At 50.1% G+C, this 19478-nt stretch overlaps 1 protein-coding gene across 1 annotated transcript in view; it reads left to right on the forward strand.

The window, feature by feature from the left end:
* The window catches only part of pudp (pseudouridine 5'-phosphatase), a 57886-nt gene that overhangs the window by 1475 nt on the left and 36933 nt on the right, over window positions 1–19478 (forward strand). Inside the window, exons 2-3 of the mRNA XM_078402956.1 lie at window positions 6602–6820; window positions 10257–10486. Of these exons, the coding sequence (XP_078259082.1) occupies window positions 6602–6820; window positions 10257–10486 (449 nt within the window). The remainder of the gene's footprint in view (window positions 1–6601; window positions 6821–10256; window positions 10487–19478) is intronic.

Here is a 19478-nt window from a genome sequence, read left to right on the forward strand (position 1 = left end):
ACTCCCCCCCTCACGCACTCACACTCTCCCCCCTCACTCACACTCTCCCCCTCACTCACACTCTCCCCCTCACTCACACTCCCTCTCACTCACTCGTCCGCTCACACTCTCACCTCACTCCTCTCACTTCATCGCTCGCTAACCCGTCCCCCACTCACCCCAATCCCACATTTCTCCCGCTCACCCCTTCCCCTCATTCTCCGCAATAGAAGGCAGCGGAGGCCGATTCACTAGATGCATTCAAAAGAGAGTTAGATATAGCTCTGATATAGCGGAATCAAGGGGTATGGGGAGAAGGCAGGAACTGGGTACTGATTGTGGATGATCAGCCATGATCACATTGAATGGCGGTGCTGGCTCGAAGGGCCGAATGGCCTCCTCCTGCACCTATTGTCTATGTATGTATGTACCTCCTCACACATCTCACCTTGTCCCTCTCGCCCCGAAACCCACCCCTCTCGTCTCACCCCATCCTCTATCCCTACCCACCCTCGCCGGCAGGCAGCTGTTCCTCCCTGACCATCCTCACCCCCTCACTCATGCACATCTCCCCCTAACGCGTCCCCCCACTACCGCCTCATCGAACTCCCCTCTCACACCAATCCCACATCTCTCCCCCTCACCCCTTCACTCACTCTGCCCCTCACTCACTCTCTCTCCCCCTCATTCTCTCTCCCCCTCACTCACTCTCCCCTCACTCACTCTGCCACTCACTCTCCCCCTCATTCTCTCTCCCCCTCATTCTCTCTCCCCCTCACTCACTCTCCCCTAACTCACTCTGCCCCTCACTCTCTCTCCCCCCCACTCACTCCCCCCCCCACTCACTCTCCCCCCCCTCACTCCCCCCCTCACTCTCCCCCCCTCACTCTCCCCCCCCTCACTCTCCCTCCCCCCTCTCTCTCTCCCCCCCTCACTCTCTCCCCCTCACTCTCCCCCCCCTCACTCTCCCCCCCTCACTCTCTCCCCCCCTCACTCACTCTCCCCCTCACTCACTCTCCCCCTCACAAGTTACAGGATGCTATGCAGCAGCTTCCAGTCCTAGTTCGGCAGGGGACGCGTGAGTGAGGGGGAGAGTGAGTGAGAGGATGAGTGCGTGAGGCGCAGAGTGAGTGAGGGGCAGAGTGAGTGAGGGGGAGAGTGAGTGAGGGGGAGAGTGAGTGAGGGGGAGAGTGAGTGAGGGGAAGGGGTGAGGGGGAGAGATGTGGGATTGGTGGTACAGGAGCTCCAGGAATTAGTACTGGGGCTCAACTGGTTGATGATGCAGGAACTGAGGGTGTGAGGCAGATTTACTGATGATGCGAAGATAGGTGGGTTAGTAAGTGGTGGACACAAAGGACAGAAAGGAACACAGGAGGATGCAAAGAACCTGCAGAGCTTCGGGTTAATTGAGCGGGTGAAAGTTTGCAGGAGGAAGTACAATATGGGGAAATTGCGAAGTCATGTATTTTGGAAGGGCGAATGAGGAAGCGAAGTATTTACATGATGATTGCTAAATATTGCGAAAGAAAATAGTTTGGAGAAACTTGAAACGTAACATTAAAGTTCAAGAAGAAACTGCAGATGTTGGAATCTAGAAAAAAAAATAACGAAGCGCTGGAGGAACGCAGCATGTCAGGCAGTATCTGTGGAGGTAATGGACAGATGACATTTTGGGTCCAGGAATCATCTTCAGACAATGTTTTAGGTCGGGAAGCTACATCACGACTGAGTGGAAAGAGAGTCGGTATAAAGAGGAGAGGGGTGAGACAGGGGGCTAGTGGGTCTTTGGTGGAACAAAGAAGGGTGAGGGCTGGAACCAAGAGTCAAGTTCCCTGTTCCAGACGTACACTGGCCCCATCCCCGAACTCTACCTCCGCTACATCGACGACTGCATTGGTGCTACCTCTTGCACCCATGCAGAATTCACTGACTTCATACACTTCACCTCCAATTTCCATCCTGCCCTTAAATATACCTGGACTATCTCTGACATCTCCGTCCCGTTTCTGGACCTCACCATCTCCATTACAGGAGAAAAACTAGTGACGGACATTTACTACAAGCCCACCGACTCGCACAGCTATCTGGACTACACTTCTTCCCACCCGGTCCCCTGCAAAAAGTCTATCCCCTACTCCCAATTCCTCCGTCTACGCCGCATCTGCGCCCGGGATGAGGTGTTTCAGACTAGGGCTTCCGATATGTCCTCGTTTTTCAGAAAACGGGGCTTCCCCTCCTCCATTATAGATGAGGCTCTCACTAGGGTCTCTTCTACATCCCGCAGCTCCGCTCTTGCTCCCCCTCCCCCCACTCGCAACAAGGACAGAATTCCCCTCGTTCTCACCTTCCACCCCACCAGCCAGCGGATCCAACATATCATCCACCAACATTTCCGTCACCTACAACAGGACCCCACCACTGGCCATATCTTCCCATCCCCTCCCCTCTCTGCGTTCCGCAGAGACCGTTCCCTCCGCAACTCCCTGGTCCACTCGTCCCTTCCTACCCAAACCATCCTAACCCCGGGCACTTTCCCTTGCAACCGCACGAGATGCAACACCTGTCCCTTTACCTCCCCCCTCAACTCCATCAAAGGACCCAAACAGTCTTTCCAGGTGAGACAGAGGTTCACCTGCTCCTCCTCCAACCTCATCTATTGCATCCGCTGCTCTAGATGTCAACTTATTTATATCGGCGAAACCAAGCGCAGGCTCGACGATCGCTTCGCTGAACACCTGCGCTCGGTCCGCATTAACGCAACTGATCTCCCGGTGGCCCAGCACTTTAACTCCCCCTCCCATTCCCAGTCTGACCTCTCTGTCATGGGCCTCCTCCAGTGCCATAGTGAGGCCCACCGGAAATTGGAGGAACAGCACCTCATATTTCGCCTGGGCAGTTTGCAGCCCGGTGGTATGAACGTCGACTTCTCCAACTTTAGATAGTTCCTCTGTCCCTCCCTTCCCAGATCTTCCTCTATCTTCCTGTCTCCACCTATATCCTTCCTTTGTCCCGGCCCCCTGACATCAGTCTGAAGAAGGGTCTCGACCCGAAACGTCACCCATTCCTTCTCTCCCGAGATGCTGCCTGACCTGCTGAGTTACTCCAGCATTTTGTGAATAAATCAAGTGTATTTAATTGTCAACTGTCATCTAATTGTCACCGAAAGCAGAACAGTGAAGTTCTTATTTGCAGCAATCCTTTCTGAAACATCTCCTGGCTCCTCCCTCTCACCACCTTACTCCCATCCACGAGCTTGGACATATTTCTGCCAAAGAGATAGACACAGAAAGCTGGAGTAACTCAGCGGGTCAGGCAGCATCTCTGGAGAGAAGGAACGGGTGATGTTTCGGGTTGAGACCCTTCTTCAGACTGTCTGAAGAGGGATCTCGACCCGAAACGTCACTCCATTCCTTCTCCCCACAGATGCTGCCTGCCCCGCTGAGTTACGCCAGCTTTTTGCGTCTATCTTCAGTTTAAACCAGCATCTGCAGTTCCTTCCTACACATTTCTGCCACTTGGTTTGGATACTATGCTGTTCTCTTCAGGAGTTTTCCCACCCAAAAACATTCCCATATCAATGTTGTTTTATGCTAAATCAATTATTTGCATTTACGGGCAAGTATATTTTCTATATTGCATAGAGACATATTGCATATTCCCCGAACAATAATGACGAATTAATTTGCTGTTATAGAGTAACTTGAGGAGAAATTGTTGCGAAGGATCCTTTTCATGTTCCTTGGACTTCAACAGGCGAGAATATTGGATTTCACCCGAGAGAAAACCTGGTATAGCAAGTCACCGTATCCATTCCACTTGTCAGCTCACTACTTTTTTTATCTTGGATCCAAGAAACCGGTTGTTCTCTGCATGTTTTCTACCCGTAGCCAAGAAACATCGACCAACTAGGAATTTAAAGGGAACCATTTGTTTAACTGACCTGTCCAGTCTGTCTGAAGAAGGGTCTCGACCCGAAACGTCACCCATTCCTTCTCTCCAGGGATGCTGCCTGACCCGCTGAGTTACTCCAGCATTTTTTGTCCAGTAGCAATATGTAGGAAGGAACTGCAGATGCTGGTTTACACCGAAGTTAGACACAAAATGCTGGAGTGTAACTCAGCGGGACAGGCAGCACCTCTGGATAGAAGGAATGGGTGATGTTTCGGGTCGGAGTCCGAAGAAGGGTCTCGACCCAAAACGTCACCCATTCCTTCTACCCAGAGATGCTGCCTGTCCCACTAAGTTACTCCAGCATTTTGTGTCTATATTCTGCCCTGTGGCAAGTTGGCCTCTGATTCTTTTATTGCACACCATACCCTTAAATAGACAGTCTATCTCTTGTACAGCTCCACCTAACCAGCAGAACACAACATTGTACTTTATCTCATGTGCATCTCCTGCCCTGAGAGAACATTGTATCCTCTGCCTCACTGCAAACAAAGCCACTCGGTTTTTCTGGCATCACAGCTATTCTGTTCCCTTTCTGTGGTTTCACAGAATTACAAAGCTGAGAGAAGAGGGACACAGAAGCTGAGAGAAATCCATTGCATTTACGCTCCTTAAATAGTCTTATCCACATAGCGGCACAGTGGCACAGCTGGTAGCGCTGCTGCCTCAAAGCATCAAGGACCCAGGTTTGAAACATAGAAACATAGAAAATAGGTGCAGGAGGAGGCTATTTGGCCCTTTGAGCTAGCACCGCCATTCATTGTGATCATAGACAATAGACAATAGGTGCAGGAGTAGGCCATTCAGCCCTTCGAGCCAGCACCGCCATTCAATGCGATCATGGCTGATCACTCTCAATCAGTACCCCGTTCCTGCCTTCTCCCCATACCCCCTCACTCCGCTATCCTTAAAAGCTCTATCCAGCTCTCTCTTGAAAGCATCCAACGAACTGGCCTCCACTGCCTTCTGAGGCAGAGAATTCCACACCTTCACCACTCTCTGACTGAAAAAGTTCTCCCTCATCTCCGTTCTTAAACTGTGGCCCCTTGTTCTGGACTCCCCCAACATTGGGAACATGTTTCCTGCCTCTAATGTGTCCAATCCCCTAATTATCTTATATGTTTCAATAAGACCCCCCCTCATCCTTCTATATTCCAGTGTATACAAGCCTAATTGCTCCAGCCTTTCAACATACGACAGTCCCGCCATTCCGGGAATTAACCTCATGGCTGATCGTCCACAATCAATAACCCGTGACTGCCTTCTCCCCATATCCTTTGATTCCACTAGCCCCGAGAGCACTATCTAACTCTCTCTTAAACCCGTCCAGTGATTTGGCCTCCACTGCCCTCTGTGGCAGAGAATTCCACAATTTGATCCTGACGTGGGTTGCTGCCTGCGTGAAGTTTGCCCATTCTCTCTGTGTGACCACATTGGTTATCTCCGAGTGCTCCAGTTTCTTCCCAAGTCCCAAAGATGTGTGGGTTTGTAGGTTTATTGGCTTCTGTATAAATTGCCCTGTGTCCGAAGGCAGTGAATGAGAAAGTGAGATAACATAGAGCTAGCGAGAACGGGCGATCGATGGTGGGTGTGGACTCGGTGGGCTGAAGGGCCTGTTTCCATGCTGTTCTCTGTGGTCGAGGTTGAACCCAGGTCTCTGGGACTGTACGGCAGCCAGCAGCTGTACTACTGCACCACTGTTTGGTACGATACGATAGAACTTTATTTATCCCAGGAGGGAAATTGATCTGCCAACTGTCATAAAACACAAAATACATGAAACATGAAATTAAAGAAGTGACGAGTGGAGAGGATTGGGGATGTGCAAAGATTGGGGGGGGGGGGGGGTGGGAGTGGAGATGCTGGTTTACAAAAGTAAAGACAAAGTGCGGGAGTAATTCAGACAGTGAGGCAGCGTCCGTGGAGAACATGGATAGGTGATGTTTCAGCTTGGGACCCTTCACATTCATCAACATTCTTCATTCTGAAGAAAGATCCTGACCCGAAACATCGCCTATCCCATGTTCTCCACAGATGCTGCCTGACCCGCTGAGTTTCTCCGGCACTTTTGTGTATGTTATCGTAAAAGTTGTGGTCTATTCCTAAACTTACAGAACCCCCATTCCCGTCTCTCTGTCAGACGAAGTAGGAAAAGAGCCTCCAATCAGCATCCAGGCTTTATGTGGGGGAAGGAATTGCAGGTGCTGGTTTAAACCGAAGATAGACACAAAAAGCTGGAGTAACTCAGCGAGACAGGCAGCATCTCTGGAGAGGAGGAATGGGTGGCGTTTGTGGTCGAGGCGTCTGAAGAAGGGTCTCGACCCGAAACGTCATCCATTCCATCTCCCCAGAGATGCTGCCTGTCCCGCTGAGATACTCCAGCTTTTTATGTCTATCTCCAGACTTTGTGTGTTGTGTTCAGTTTAGAGTTCTTCCTGTGACCTCGTGGGTTTTCTCTGGGTGCCCCAGTTTTCTCCCTCATTCCAAAGACCTGGAGGTCAATTGGCTTCTGCAAATTGCCTCGAGTGTGTAGCGTGGAACTAGCGGTGCAGGGGGTGACTGTTGGACTCGGTGGGCCGAAGGGCCTATTTCCAGACTGTACCTCTGAACTAAACTAAACAGTATCTGCAGTTGCTTGTGCCTAACAGACGTTTATGCCCCTTTTCTGTTGCAGACACGGAGCGGCTGTACACCATAGCATTCGACGAAGTTTGCATCCGTTATAATAAGAGATTTACCTGGGACCTGAAGGGCATAATTATGGGAATGCGGGCCTTGGACGGGGCCGCAGTTATCTGCGAGAAGCTGGAACTCCCGATCACCCCCGAAGAGTTGGTGAAAGAAGCTGCCGTTGTGCAGACTCGCCTGTTTCCCTCCGCAGAGCTGATGCCAGGTAACTGTCGGTCAATCACATCGTTTATAATAATTGGTCGAGCCTTCATGCTACCTTGTTGCCGGTGATGTTTTGGGTTTTGGGAAAACCTCTGCTATCCACATCTTTCAGAGATGCTGCCAGACCCGCTCAGTTACTCCAGCACTTTGCGTTTCCTTCTGTAAACTAGCATCCGGAGAGCAGCCCTGAGCTACCATCCATCCATCTGAAGAAGGGTCTCGACCCGAAACGGAGATGAGGAAAAACTTTTTCAGTCAGAGAGTTGTGAATCTGTGGAATTCTCTGCCTCAGAAGGCAGTGTAGGCCAATTTTCTGAATGCATTCAAGAGAGAGCTAGATAGAGCTCTTAAGGATAGCGGAGTCAGGGGGTATGGGGAGAAGGCAGGAATGGGGTACTGATTGAGAATGATCAGCCATGATCACATTGAACGGTGGTGCTGGCTCGAAGGGCCAAATGTCCTACTCCTGCACCTATTGTTACCCATTCCTTCTCTCCTGAGATGCTGCCTGACCCGCTGAGTTACTCCAGCATTTTGTGATACCGGAGCTACCATCTACCTCATTGGAGACCCTAAAAATATCTCTAATCAAACTTTACAGGACTACACCTTGCACTAAACGTTATTCCCGTTTATCCTGTATCTGCACACTGTGGACTGTTTGATTGTAATCGTGTACTTCGGTTTAGACGTACAGCGCGGAAACAGGCCCTCTGGCCCAACGTGCCGACCAGCGATCCCCGCACACTAACACTATCCAACACACATTAGGGACAATTTACAATTTGGCCAACAAACCTGTACGTGTAGGTGGAAACCGGAGCACCTGGAGAAAACCCACGCAGGTCATGGGGACAAGGGCAGCACTCGTAGTCAGAATCAAACCCGAGTCTCTGGCGCTGTAAGTCAGCAACTCTACCGCTGTGCCACCGTACAGCCCAGTCTTTCCCCTGACTGGATGGCACGCATCAAAAAAAAAACTTTCACGGGATCTTGGTACACACTAGGCCAAGTGGACCCGTTGGGCCCAAACCTCTCCTGCATTGTTGCAGCACCCTGTCCTCTCTCCTCAACCCCACCCCCTCCCTTCTCACCCCCCTCCCTTCTCACCCCCCTCCCTCCCTGCTCCCTTCTCCCTCCCCTCCTTTAACACTTTAAAATGTGAATAACTAAAAATATAACAAAGAGCAAAGAGGTCCTTCTACAGTTGTACCGGGCCCTGGTGGGACCGCACCTGGAGTACTGTGTGCAGTTTTGGTCTCCAAATTTGAGGAAGGATATTCTTGCTATTGAGGGTGTGCAGCGTAGTTTCACTAGGTTAATTCCCGGAATGGCGTGACTGTCGTATGTTGAAAGGCTGGAGCAATTAGGCTTGTATACACTGGAATTTAGAAGGATGAGGGGGGATCTTATTGAAACATATAAGATAATTAGGGGATTGGACACATTAGAGGCAGGAAACATGTTCCCAATGTTGGGGGAGTCCAGAACAAGAGGCCACAGTTTAAGAATAAGGGGTAGGCCATTTAGAACGGAGAAGAGGAAGAACTTTTTCAGTCAGAGAGTGGTGAAGGTGTGGAATTCTCTGCCTCAGAAGGCAGTGGAGGCCAATTCTCTGAATGCATTCAAGAGAGAGCTGGATAGAGCTCTTAAGGATAGCGGAGTCAGGGGGTATGGGGAGAAGGCAGGAATGGGGTACTGATTGAGAATGATCAGCCATGATCACATTGAATAGCAGTGCTGGCTCGAAGGGCCGAATGGCCTCCTCCTGCACCTATTGTCTATTGTTTGTTCACAACAGTTCATGCAGAGTGGTGCAGCTGATGGGGCTGTTGCCTCACGGCACCAAAGACACGGGTTTGGTCCTGACCTTGGTGTGTTGTCTGTATGGATTTTGCACGTTCTCCCTGTGACCACATGGATTTCCTTCGGGTGCGCCGGCTTCCTCTGACGTCCCACAGATGGACAAATTCTTTATTAGAACGGGTGTCAAGGGTTATGGGGAGAAGGCAGGAAAATGGGATTAGGAGGCAGAGATCATAGAAACATAGAAAATAGGTGCAGGAGTAGGCCATTCGGCCCTTCGAGCCTGCACCGCCATTCAATATGATCATGGCTGATCATCCAGCTCAGTATCCTGTACCTGCCTTCTCTCCATACCCCCTGATCCCTTTAGCCACAAGGGCCACATCTAACTCCCTCTTAAATATAGCCAATGAACTGGCCTCAACTACCTTCTGTGGCAGAGAATTCCACAGACTCGCCACTCTCCGTGTGAAGAAATGTTTTCTAATCTCGGTCCTAAAAGACTTTCCCCTTATCCTTAAGCTGTAACCCCTGGTTCTGGACTTCCCCAACATCGGGAACAATCTTCCCGCATCTAGCCTCTCCAACCCCTTAAGAATTTTGTATGTTTCTATAAGATCCCCCCTCAGTCTTCTAAATTCCAGCGAGTACAAGCCTAGTCTATCCAGTCTTTCTTCAAATGAAAGGCCGGCCATCCCAGGGATCAATCTGGTGAACCTTCTCTGTACTCCCTCTAAGGCTAGAATGTCTTTCCTCAGATTGGGAGACCAAAACTGTACACAATATTCCAGGTGCGGTCTCACCAAGGCCCTGTACAACTGCAGCAGAACCTCCCTGCTCCTATACTCAAATCCAGCCGTGATTGAATGGCGGAGTGGACTCGATGGGCCGAATGGCATTATTCTACTCTTATAACTTGCGAGCGTGAACTTCTTTGTCGCGTCCATTCTCTGAAATGCCCGATTGAAATTAGTTTAGTTCAGTTTAGAGATACAGCGTGGAAACAGGCCCTTTGGTCCACCGAGTCCGCGCCGACCAACGCTCATCTGTACACTAGCACTATCCTGAACACTAGGGACGATTTACAGAAGGCGATCAACCTGTAAACCTGCACGTCTTTGGATTGTGGGAGGAAACCTGAGCATTCGGAGGGCGGCACGGTGGCGCAGCGGTAGAGTTGCTGCCTTACAGCGAATGCAGCACCAGAGACCCGGGTTCGATCCTGACCACAGGCGCCGTCTGTACGGAGTTTGTACGTTCTCCCCGTGACCTGCGTGGGTTTTCTCCGAGATCTTCGGTTTCCTCCCACACTCCAAAGACGCGCAGGTTTATAGGTTAATTGGCTGGGGCAAATGTAAAAATTGTCCCTAGTGTGTGCAGGATAGTGTTAGTGTGCGGGGATCGCTGGGCGGCGCGGACCGGGTGGGCCGAAAGGGCCTGTTTCTGCGCTGTATCTCTAAATCTAAAAAAATCTAAAAAATCGAAACCCATGTGGTGACAGGGAGAACGTGCAAACCCTGTACAGACAGCAGGATCTAACACAGGTCTCTGATGCTGTGAGGCAGTACCGCTGCGCCACTGTGAATTCATAAACATTTATTGGTGTTTTGTTTGTCCCCCCCCCCCCCCAGGTGTCGAGACGTTAGTGCGTCACCTCCGTAAGCACGATGTACCGATAGCTGTGGGCACCAGCTCATTGACTGAGATGTATGAACTTAAGACGACCAGACACAAGGAGTTCTTCTCCTTATTCCACCACATTACACGTGGCGACCATCCCGAAGTGAAGAACGGCAAGCCGCATCCCGACACCTTCTTGGTCTCTGCTCAGAAGTTTGACCCCCCAGCGTGCCCTGCAGCCGTAAGACAAACTTTCTATTGATTCTTTTGTACATCAATGTATGTCTCGCCTTTCCTGAAGACGTTGACAAGTGTCACTAAAAGCTGTCGTGCCACGTTCATGGCCCGGGTACTATCTGCCTCCTGCTTTAGTGCTCCTAGAGTTTCTACCAAAATGTAGCCCAGCTGCCACACAGCTCCCACCCCACCAGGGTTTGCTTCTTAATTGTTGTTGCCTGTGTGGCGTTTGCACCTCCTCCTCCCTGCAACCAGGTGGGTTCACCGTTTTTTTTTAAACGCAAATACTTTATTCCAAAACAAATGCAAACATACAAATTAGTTGCACGATCAAATCAAAAGTTGCCCATATTGGCAGTTTAGAACTCAGTTCCATTTAGAACTGAGATGAGGAAAAACTTTTTCAGTCAGAGAGTTGTGAATCTGTGGAATTCACTGCCTCAGAAGGCAGTGGAGGCCAATTCTTTGAATGCATTCAAGAGAGAGCTAGATAGAGCTCTTAAGGATAGCAGAGTCAGGGGGTATGGGGAGAAGGCAGGAACAGGGTACTGATTGAGAATGATCAGCCATGATCACATTGAATGGCGGTGCTGGCTCGAAGGGCCGAATGGCCTCCTGCGTCTATTGTCTATTTACAAACAAATCAATTAGCAAATTAAAAATTTGCCAACTTTGTTCTGATTCTTTGAACTGATACGTTCGACCTCCGTTCAGGGAAGGCCTCCAGCGTCCTCGTGGACACCGCGTGTTCCCTCTCCGGGGACACGCGAGCGCGGACGTAACCCCGGAAAAGGGGCAGGCAGCCGACCCCTGTGCGGCCGTCGACTCGACTGCCCGCTGCCAGGACCCACGAATGGCCATCTTGGCTAGGCCCAGGAGCTCTGGTTTCCTCCCACGCCCAGAAGAAGCAGTGGTTAAGTTAATGGGCTGCTGTGAATTTGGTATCCCTTAGCTCCGCTCTTGTTCCCCTTCCCCTCCCACTCCCCAGTTGCAACATGGGTACAGTCCTCCTAGTCCTCACCTTTCACCCCATCAGACGTCGCATACAACATATAATCCTCCGACGTGTTTGCCACCTCCATCGGGATCCCACCACTACCCGCATCTTCCCACCTCCACCCTTTTCCACTTTCCGCAGAAGCCGTTCGCACCGCAGCCCTCTGGCTCGCTCATCTCTTCCTACTAAAGAGCGCCCCCTCCCCAGATACTTCCCGAGCAACCGCAGGGGATGCAACGCCCGTCCCGAATCTTCCCCCCTCGACTCCACCCAGGGACCTCGAGGCAGCGGTCCGCTTGCACCTCCTCCAACCTCATTTAATAGACAATAGATAATAGGTGCAGGAGGAGGCCATTCGGCCCTTTGAGCCAGCACCGCCATTCAATGTGATCATGGCTGATCATTCTCAATCAGTACCCCTGTCCCTGCCTTCTCCCCATACCCCCTGACTCCGCTATCCTTAAGAGCTCTATCTAGCTCTCTCTTGAATGCATTCAGAGAATTGGCCTCCACTGCCTTCTGAGGCAGAGAATTCCACAGATTCACAACTCTCTGACTGAAAAAGTTTTTACTCATCTCAGTTCTAAATGGCCTACCCCTTATTCTTAAACTGTGGCCCCTGGTTCTGGACTCCCCCAACTTTGGGAACTGCAATTTACTGCATCCGTTGTTCTCGGTGTGGACTCCTATATATTGACGAGACCAGGGAGAACGTGCAAACTCCGCACAGACAGCACACATCATCAAGATCGGACACATGTCTCTGGCGCTGTGAGGCGGCAACTCCTCTGTTGCGCCACCTTGCCACCCTGTTTGGGGCAGGTTTTTCCGCACAGAGGGTGGGTGAGTGCCTGGAACATGCTGCCGGGGGTTGGGGTGGTGGAAGCAAAGATGATTGCAGCATTTAAGAGGCTTCTGTGTAGGCACATAGATGTGCATGGAGTGGAGGCAAATGGATTATATGCAGGCAGGTAAGAGTTGGCCTTGGCATCACCGATGGCACAGACATTATCGGCCAACGTGCCTGTTCCTGTGCTGCACTGTTCTATGTTCTACGTTATATTAGTGTCAAGTCAAGTCAAGTCAATTTTATTTGTATAGCACATTTAACAACAACCCACGTTCACCAAAGTACTGTACAAAGTGCTGTACATCGACCCACTGGATCCTCCTGTGCCTGACTAGCTTCAGGGTAGGAGCAAATGTGAAAGGCTAGAGGGCACAGCTTCAAGGTGAGAGGAGCAAACATCAAAAGAGTAGAGGGCTTGGATTTCAGGTGAGAGGGGCAAATGTCAAAGACTACAGGGCACGGCTTCAAGTTGAGAGTGTGGCGGCGCCCGGGGGCTAGGCCACTCCCTTGGTCCACCCACTACAAGAGGAACAAATGTCAAAGAGTAGAGCACATAGTTTATGATGAGAGGGACAAATGTCAAAGGCTATATGTTCCTATATGTTCCTTTTTAAATAAAGGGCGGCACGGTGGCGCAGTGGTAGAGTTGCTGCCTTACAGCGAATGCAGCGTCGGAGACTCAGGTTCAATCCCGACTACGGGTGCTGTACTGTACGGAGTTTGTACGTTCTCCCCGCAACCTGCGTGGGTTTTCTCCGAGATCTTCGGTTTCCTCCCACACTCCAAAGACGTACAGGTTTGTGGGTTAATTGGCTGGGCAAATGTAAAAATTGTCCCTAGTGGGTGTAGGATAGTGTTAATGTGCAGGGATCGCTGGGCGGCGCGGACCCGGTGGGCCGAAGGGCCTGTTTCTGCGCTGTATCTCTAAATCTAAATCTAAAAAAAATAGAGAGCATAGGTTTAAGGCGAGAGGGACAAATGTCAAAGACGAGAGTATCCAGCGTTAAGATGAGAGTGGCAAAGGTCAATGATTCGAGGGTTATGTCCACTAGTCTTTGGGCATTTGCTCCTCTCAGATTGAAGCTATGCTCTCTAGTCATTGACCCTTGCCCCTCTCACCTTAAAGCTATTCAAGGTAAAAGGGGTAAAGCTTCAGGAAGACATGCAGGGCAAGCAAAGCCCGCAGAGAATGGTGGGTGCCTGGAGCGCGCTGGTGGTAGATAGGATAGTGGCATTTAAGAGGCTTTGAGATCGGCACATGGATATGCAGGAAGTGGAGGGATATGGATACTAGCGGAGGAGATTAATTGAACTTGGCATCATGTTCAATCCACCTGGAGTACTGTGTGTAGTTTTGGTCTCCAAATTTGAGGAAGGATATTCTTGCTATTGAGGGTGTACAGCGTAGGTTCACTAGGTTGATTCCCGAAATGGCGGGACTGTCATATGTTGAAAGACTGGAGCGACTAGGCTTGTATACACTGGAATTTAGAAGGATGAGAGGGGATCTTATCGAAACGTATAAGATTATTAAGGGGTTGGATACGTTAGAGGCAGAAAACATGTTCCCAATGTTGGGGGAGTCCCGAACCAGGGGCCACAGTTTAAGAATAAGGGGTAGTCCATTTAGAACAGAGATGAGGAAAAACCTTTTCAGTCAGAGAGTTGTGAATCTGTGGAATTCTCTGCCTCAGAAGGCAGTGGAGGCTAATTCTCTGAATGCATTCAAGAGAGAGCTAGATAGAGCTTTTAAGGATAGCGGAGTCAGGGGGTATGGGGAGAAGGCAGGAACGGGGTACTGATTGAGAATGATCAGCCATGATCACATTGAATGGCGGTGCTGGCTGGAAGGGCCGTATGGCCTACTCCTGCACCTATTGTCTATTGACATTGTGGGCCGAACAGCCACTTCCTATACTGTACCATTCAATGTTCTAGTCTATTGACCTGAAAGGAGGTCAAATCCTACCATCGAAACTGGAATTACGGCCTATTCCCGTGTTGTACTGTTCTACAGACAGTCTAAAGAAGGGTCTCGACCCGAAACGTCGCCCATTCCTTCTACCCAGAGATGCTGCCTGTCCTGCTGAGTTACTCCAGCATTTTGTGTCTATCTTCGGTTTTTAAACCAGCACCAGCAGTTCCTTCCTATACATTTGTACTGTTCTGTGTTCTGCTGTTCATTGAATGTAAAATATTTAATTCCATTGGTGAGGCCTGTGATCTTGCAGAGCACACAGTTCGCAAGGGAGAAACAGTGCTTGATAATAAAGGGATTGGTTTCCGTGGATGTTTGAAATGGATCCAGTTTGCATTCATGATATTTCCCTGCAAAATGTAGCTGAACACTTCTCCGTTAAGCTGTCACCAAATAAATGCGGGTAGTAAAGTAGAATTATGGTTAGCAATGCGCTGTTTTTGCAAGGGTGATCTTGCTTTGCTTGAATTGATGCTGATAAAGTATTATCTACTTGTTATAATTAAAATAAATCCCCGACCATAAATGATCAGTAATGGCCTTGCCTCTGTTTATCGCGGGTTGGAAAGACGTCTTCCACCACAGCAATTTCATCAGCACTTGCTCCACCTGATTTGGCTTGCTTATAAATTACTCCTATGTTTGCTTTCTTTGTCATTTCATCTCTCTCTCATACGAGTCAATATCTCCAGGGGAAAGGGTGACAATGGCATTTTTAGTGCCTCTCCTGAGTAATTCCTGTGTAAAAACCAGAAGAAGGGGAGAAAAAAACACAAAACGAAATGCTGGAGTAACTCAGCAAGCAAAGGCAGCATTTCTGGAGAACATGGATAGGTGAGTTTTGTGTCGGGACCCTTCTACAGATTGGTTATGTTTGGGGGGGGGGGGGGAGAAGAAAAGTCTCGAGGAGAGGAAAGGCAGGGCAAAGGTTGATGATTGATAGGTGGATCAAGTCAAGAGGGGGTTTGATAAGTAGATGGATAGACGAAGGGCAGAGATGAAAAGACAAAGGCATAAGGATTGAAGAAGTGCCGATTGTGAAGCCGGAGGAAGAAATATAGGTGGAGGAAAGAAGGTGGCGTGCAGCGTGGGTTTACTAGGTTAATTCCCGGAATGGCGGACTGTCATATGTTGAAAGACTGGAGCGACTAGGCTTGTATACACTGGAATTTAGAAGGATGAGAGGAGATCTTATCGAAACGTATAAGATCATTAAGGGGTTGGACACGTCAGAGGTAGGAAACATGTTCCCAATGTTGGGGGAGTCCAGAACAAGGGGCCACAGTTTAAGAATAAGGGGTAGGCCATTTAGAACTGAGATGAGGAAAAACTTTTTCAGTCAGAGAGCTGTGAATCTGTGGAATTCTCTGTCTCAGAAGGCAGTGGAGGCCAATTCTCTGAATGCATTCAAGAGAGAGCTAGATAGAGCTCTTAAGGATAGCGGAGTCAGGGGGTATGGGGAGAAGGCAGGAACGGGGTACTGATTGAGAATGATCAGCCATGATCACATTGAATGGCGGTGCTGGCTCGAAGGGCCGAATGGCCTCCTCCTGCACCTATTGTCTATTGAGAGGAAAGGCAGGGCAAAGGTTGATAAGTGATAGGTGGATACAAGTGAAGAGGGGGTTTGATAAGTAGATGGATAGACGAAGGGCAGAGATGAAAAGACAAAGGCATAAGGATTGAAGAAGTGCGAATTGTGAAGCCGGAGGAAGAAATATAGGCGGAGGAAAGAAATGGGTGCTAGTCACTGGAGTGTATTCACTGGAGTTTAGAAGGATGAGAGGGGATCTCATAGAAACATATACAATTATAAAAGAACTGGACAAGCTAGATGCAGGAAAAATGTTCCCAATGTTGGGCGAGTCCAGAACCAGGGGCCACAGTCTTAGAATAAAGGGGAGGCCATTTAAAACTGAGGTGAGAAGGAACTTTTTCACCCAGAGAGTTGTGAATTTGTGGAATTCTCTGCCACGGGGGGAAGTGGAGGCCAAATCATTGGATGGGTTTAAGAGAGAGTTAGATAGAGCTCTAGGGGCTAGTGGAATCAAGGGATATGGGGAGAAGGCAGGCACGGGTTATTGATTGTGGACGATCAGCCATGATCACAATGAATGGCGGTGCTGGCTCGAAGGGCCGAATGGCCTCCTCCTGCACCTATTTTCTATGTTTCAACGTGATGCACAGTGGGGGGGGGGGGGGGGGGGGAGCAGGAGCAGGAGAGAAGAAAGGAAGGAAGGAGGGCAGTGTTGAGGTTAGTTACCTAGAAATGGAAAATTCCATGTTCATAGCACTGGCTTGTAAGCTACCCAGGTGCAGCACGAGATTCTGTTCCTCCAGTTTGTGTGCGTCTCAGTCTGGCACTCTGCCATTTCAGATGCTGCCTGACCCGTTAAGTCACTCCAGCACTTCATGCCTTTTAATTTAATGTCTAGTTTCCTCGCTGACTTGTGGGTTGTTTCTTTTAACGAAGCAAGCTAAGCCAACACTGATTAATGATTGAATTAAACAAAGGCCCATTATGCTGAAGTAACTCAAGACGGTTAGACAGCATCACTGGAGAACTGGAAAGGTGACGTTTTGGGTCGGAACCCTTCAGGAGGATCGTTGAGTGGGGGGGGACAAAGCATGGCAGGTCACAGATGAATACAGGTGAGGGGAGGGATGTTTGCTAAGCAGATAAACATAGAAACAAATAAAATAGGTGCAGGAGTAGGCCATTCGGTCCTTCGAGCCAGCACCTCCATTCAATGTGATCATGGCTGATCATTCAGAATCAGTACCCCGTTCCTGCTTTCTCCCCATATCCCTTGATTCTGTTAGCCCTAAGAGCTAAATCTAACTCTCTCTTGAAAACATCCAGTGAATTGGCCTCCACTGCCTTCTGTGGCAGAGAATTTCACAGATTCACAATTCTCTGGATGATAAATGTTTTTCCTCATCTCAGTCCCAAATGGCCTGCACCTCGTTCCCAAACTGTGACCGCTGGTTCTGGACTCCCCCAACATGGGGAACATTTGTCCCGCATCTACTGTAGCCTGTCCAATCCCTTAAGAACTCCATATGTGGTTGGACACAGGCCAGAAATGGAAAAAAAAAACAGAAGGTATGAGACAAAAAGATTGAAGAATTTGACTTGTGAAGCGAGAGGAAGGAATGTAGGTGGAGGAGGAGGGGCAAAAAGTACAGGTTCAGGTGGGGGACAAGGGAGGGGGGGGGGTGGGGGGAAAGGAAAAAATAAGGTGGGTGTGGGGGAGAAAAAGGATGGGTGGGGGGATGTTCGAGGTTATCAAAAATGGAAGGTATTTAATGCTGGAGTAACTCAGCATGTCAGGCAGCATCTCAGGAGAGAAGGAATGCGTTGCGGAGGGAACGGTCTCTGCGGATGGCGGAAAGGGGTGGAGATGGGAAGATGTGACTCGTGTTGGGATCCCATTGGAGGTGGCGGAAATTTCAGAGGATTATGTGTTTTATGTATGGGGTGGAAGGTAAGGACGAGGGGGACTGTCTGTTGCGACTAGTGGGAGCAAGGGCGGAGCTGCAGGGTACCGAGGAGACACGAGTGAGGGCCTCATCTATGATAGGAGAGGGGAACCCCCGTTCCCTAAAGGATGAGAACATCGCGGATGTCCTGGTATGGAACACCTCATCCTGGGCGCGGACGGAGTACTTAGGAGTAGGGGATAGAGTCTTTTCAGGAGGCAGGGTGGGAAGGAATGTAGTCGAGATATTTGTGGTAGTCAGTGTGTTTGTAATAGACATCGCTCGATACGCGACTAGGGGGAAGGCTTATTCACGGAGGTAAAATGGCGGCTCAGCTCAGCAGCTGCGGCTCACCTGCAGTCCGTTTGTCTTTTGTTGTTTTTTGTCTTAATTGTAGTGTTTAGATGTGATGTAGTGTTTTTTGTGGTTGTGTGCTATGTGTGGGTGGGGGGGCGAGAAACTGTAAAATTGTCTCTTCCGAACGGAGACCCGACCTTTGTTTCTGGGTGGTGTCTCCATTCCCGCTGCGGCCTCCCATCGGCCAAACACCTGGAGCTGGCGGCCTCCAGCTGGGACCATCTGGGCTCTGGTTCGCAGAGTCCGCGGACCGGACTCACCATCTGCGGAGCTGGCTGTCTTCGGAGGCTGTGGTGGCGCTGCGAGAGCGGTCGCGACTCGCCTTCGAAGGCTTCGGCCGCGGCCGCGTGGATATCGGAAGCTCGCAGGCCCCTGGGTGGGGGCCGATATCGGGAGCTGCGGCAGCGTCTTCGCCCGCCCCGAATCGCGGGGCTTGGGTCGGCCCGCTGCGGACCTTTCACCGTCCGGCGCGGCCTGGAATAGGCCGCGGGATTTTTTTCTGCCCGGCGGGGGCTTCAATGTCGGGAGCCACGATCACTCCGACGTGCAGCGGCAGCGTCTTCGCCCGCCCCGGATCGTGGGGCTTGGGTCGGCCCGCTGTGGGCCTTTCACCATCCGGCGTGGCCTGGAACGTGGCAAGTTCAACAGCCTGACCGCGGGAGAAGACGGCAGGGGAAGGGAAAAGACATTCTGGCCTTCCATCACAGTGAGGAGGTGACTGGAGGAGACTCACTGTGATGGATGTTTCTTTTTTTGTTTTGTGTTGGTTGGTGATTGTGTGTGAAATTGCTTATTTTTATTGCTCTTATTGTTGGACTGTGGGTGACGGAATCTCGTCCAAAAGACTTGTTATTTTGGATGACAATAAAGGCGATTCTGATTCTAATTCTGATTTCTCTAACTTCAAGTATCCCCGGCATTCCCTCTCTCTTTATCCCTCCCCGACCCAAGTCGCAGCAGCTTCTCGTTTTCACCCAACAAACAGCCAACAGTGGCCTGTTTCCTTTATCATCGTTACTTTTTTGCATGTCTTTTATTGCATTGTTTTCTATCTCTCTACATCATCTTCTATATCTCTCGCTTCCCTTTCCCGTGACTTTCAGTAAGGTCAGTGTGGGAATGGGAAGGGGAATTAAAATGGTTTGCATTTGTAGGAAGGTACTGCAGATGCTGGTTTCAACCCGAAGGTAGACACAAAATGCTGGAGTAACTCAGCGGGACAGGCAGCATCTCTGGAGAGAAGGAATGGGTGACGTTTCGGGACGAGACCCTTCTTCAGGACCCTCCAGAAGAAGGGTCTCGACCCGAAACGTCACCAATTCCTTCCCTCC

This window comes from Rhinoraja longicauda, chromosome 7 (assembly GCF_053455715.1).
Source record: "Rhinoraja longicauda isolate Sanriku21f chromosome 7, sRhiLon1.1, whole genome shotgun sequence".
NCBI classification, from domain to species: Eukaryota; Metazoa; Chordata; class Chondrichthyes; order Rajiformes; family Arhynchobatidae; genus Rhinoraja; species Rhinoraja longicauda.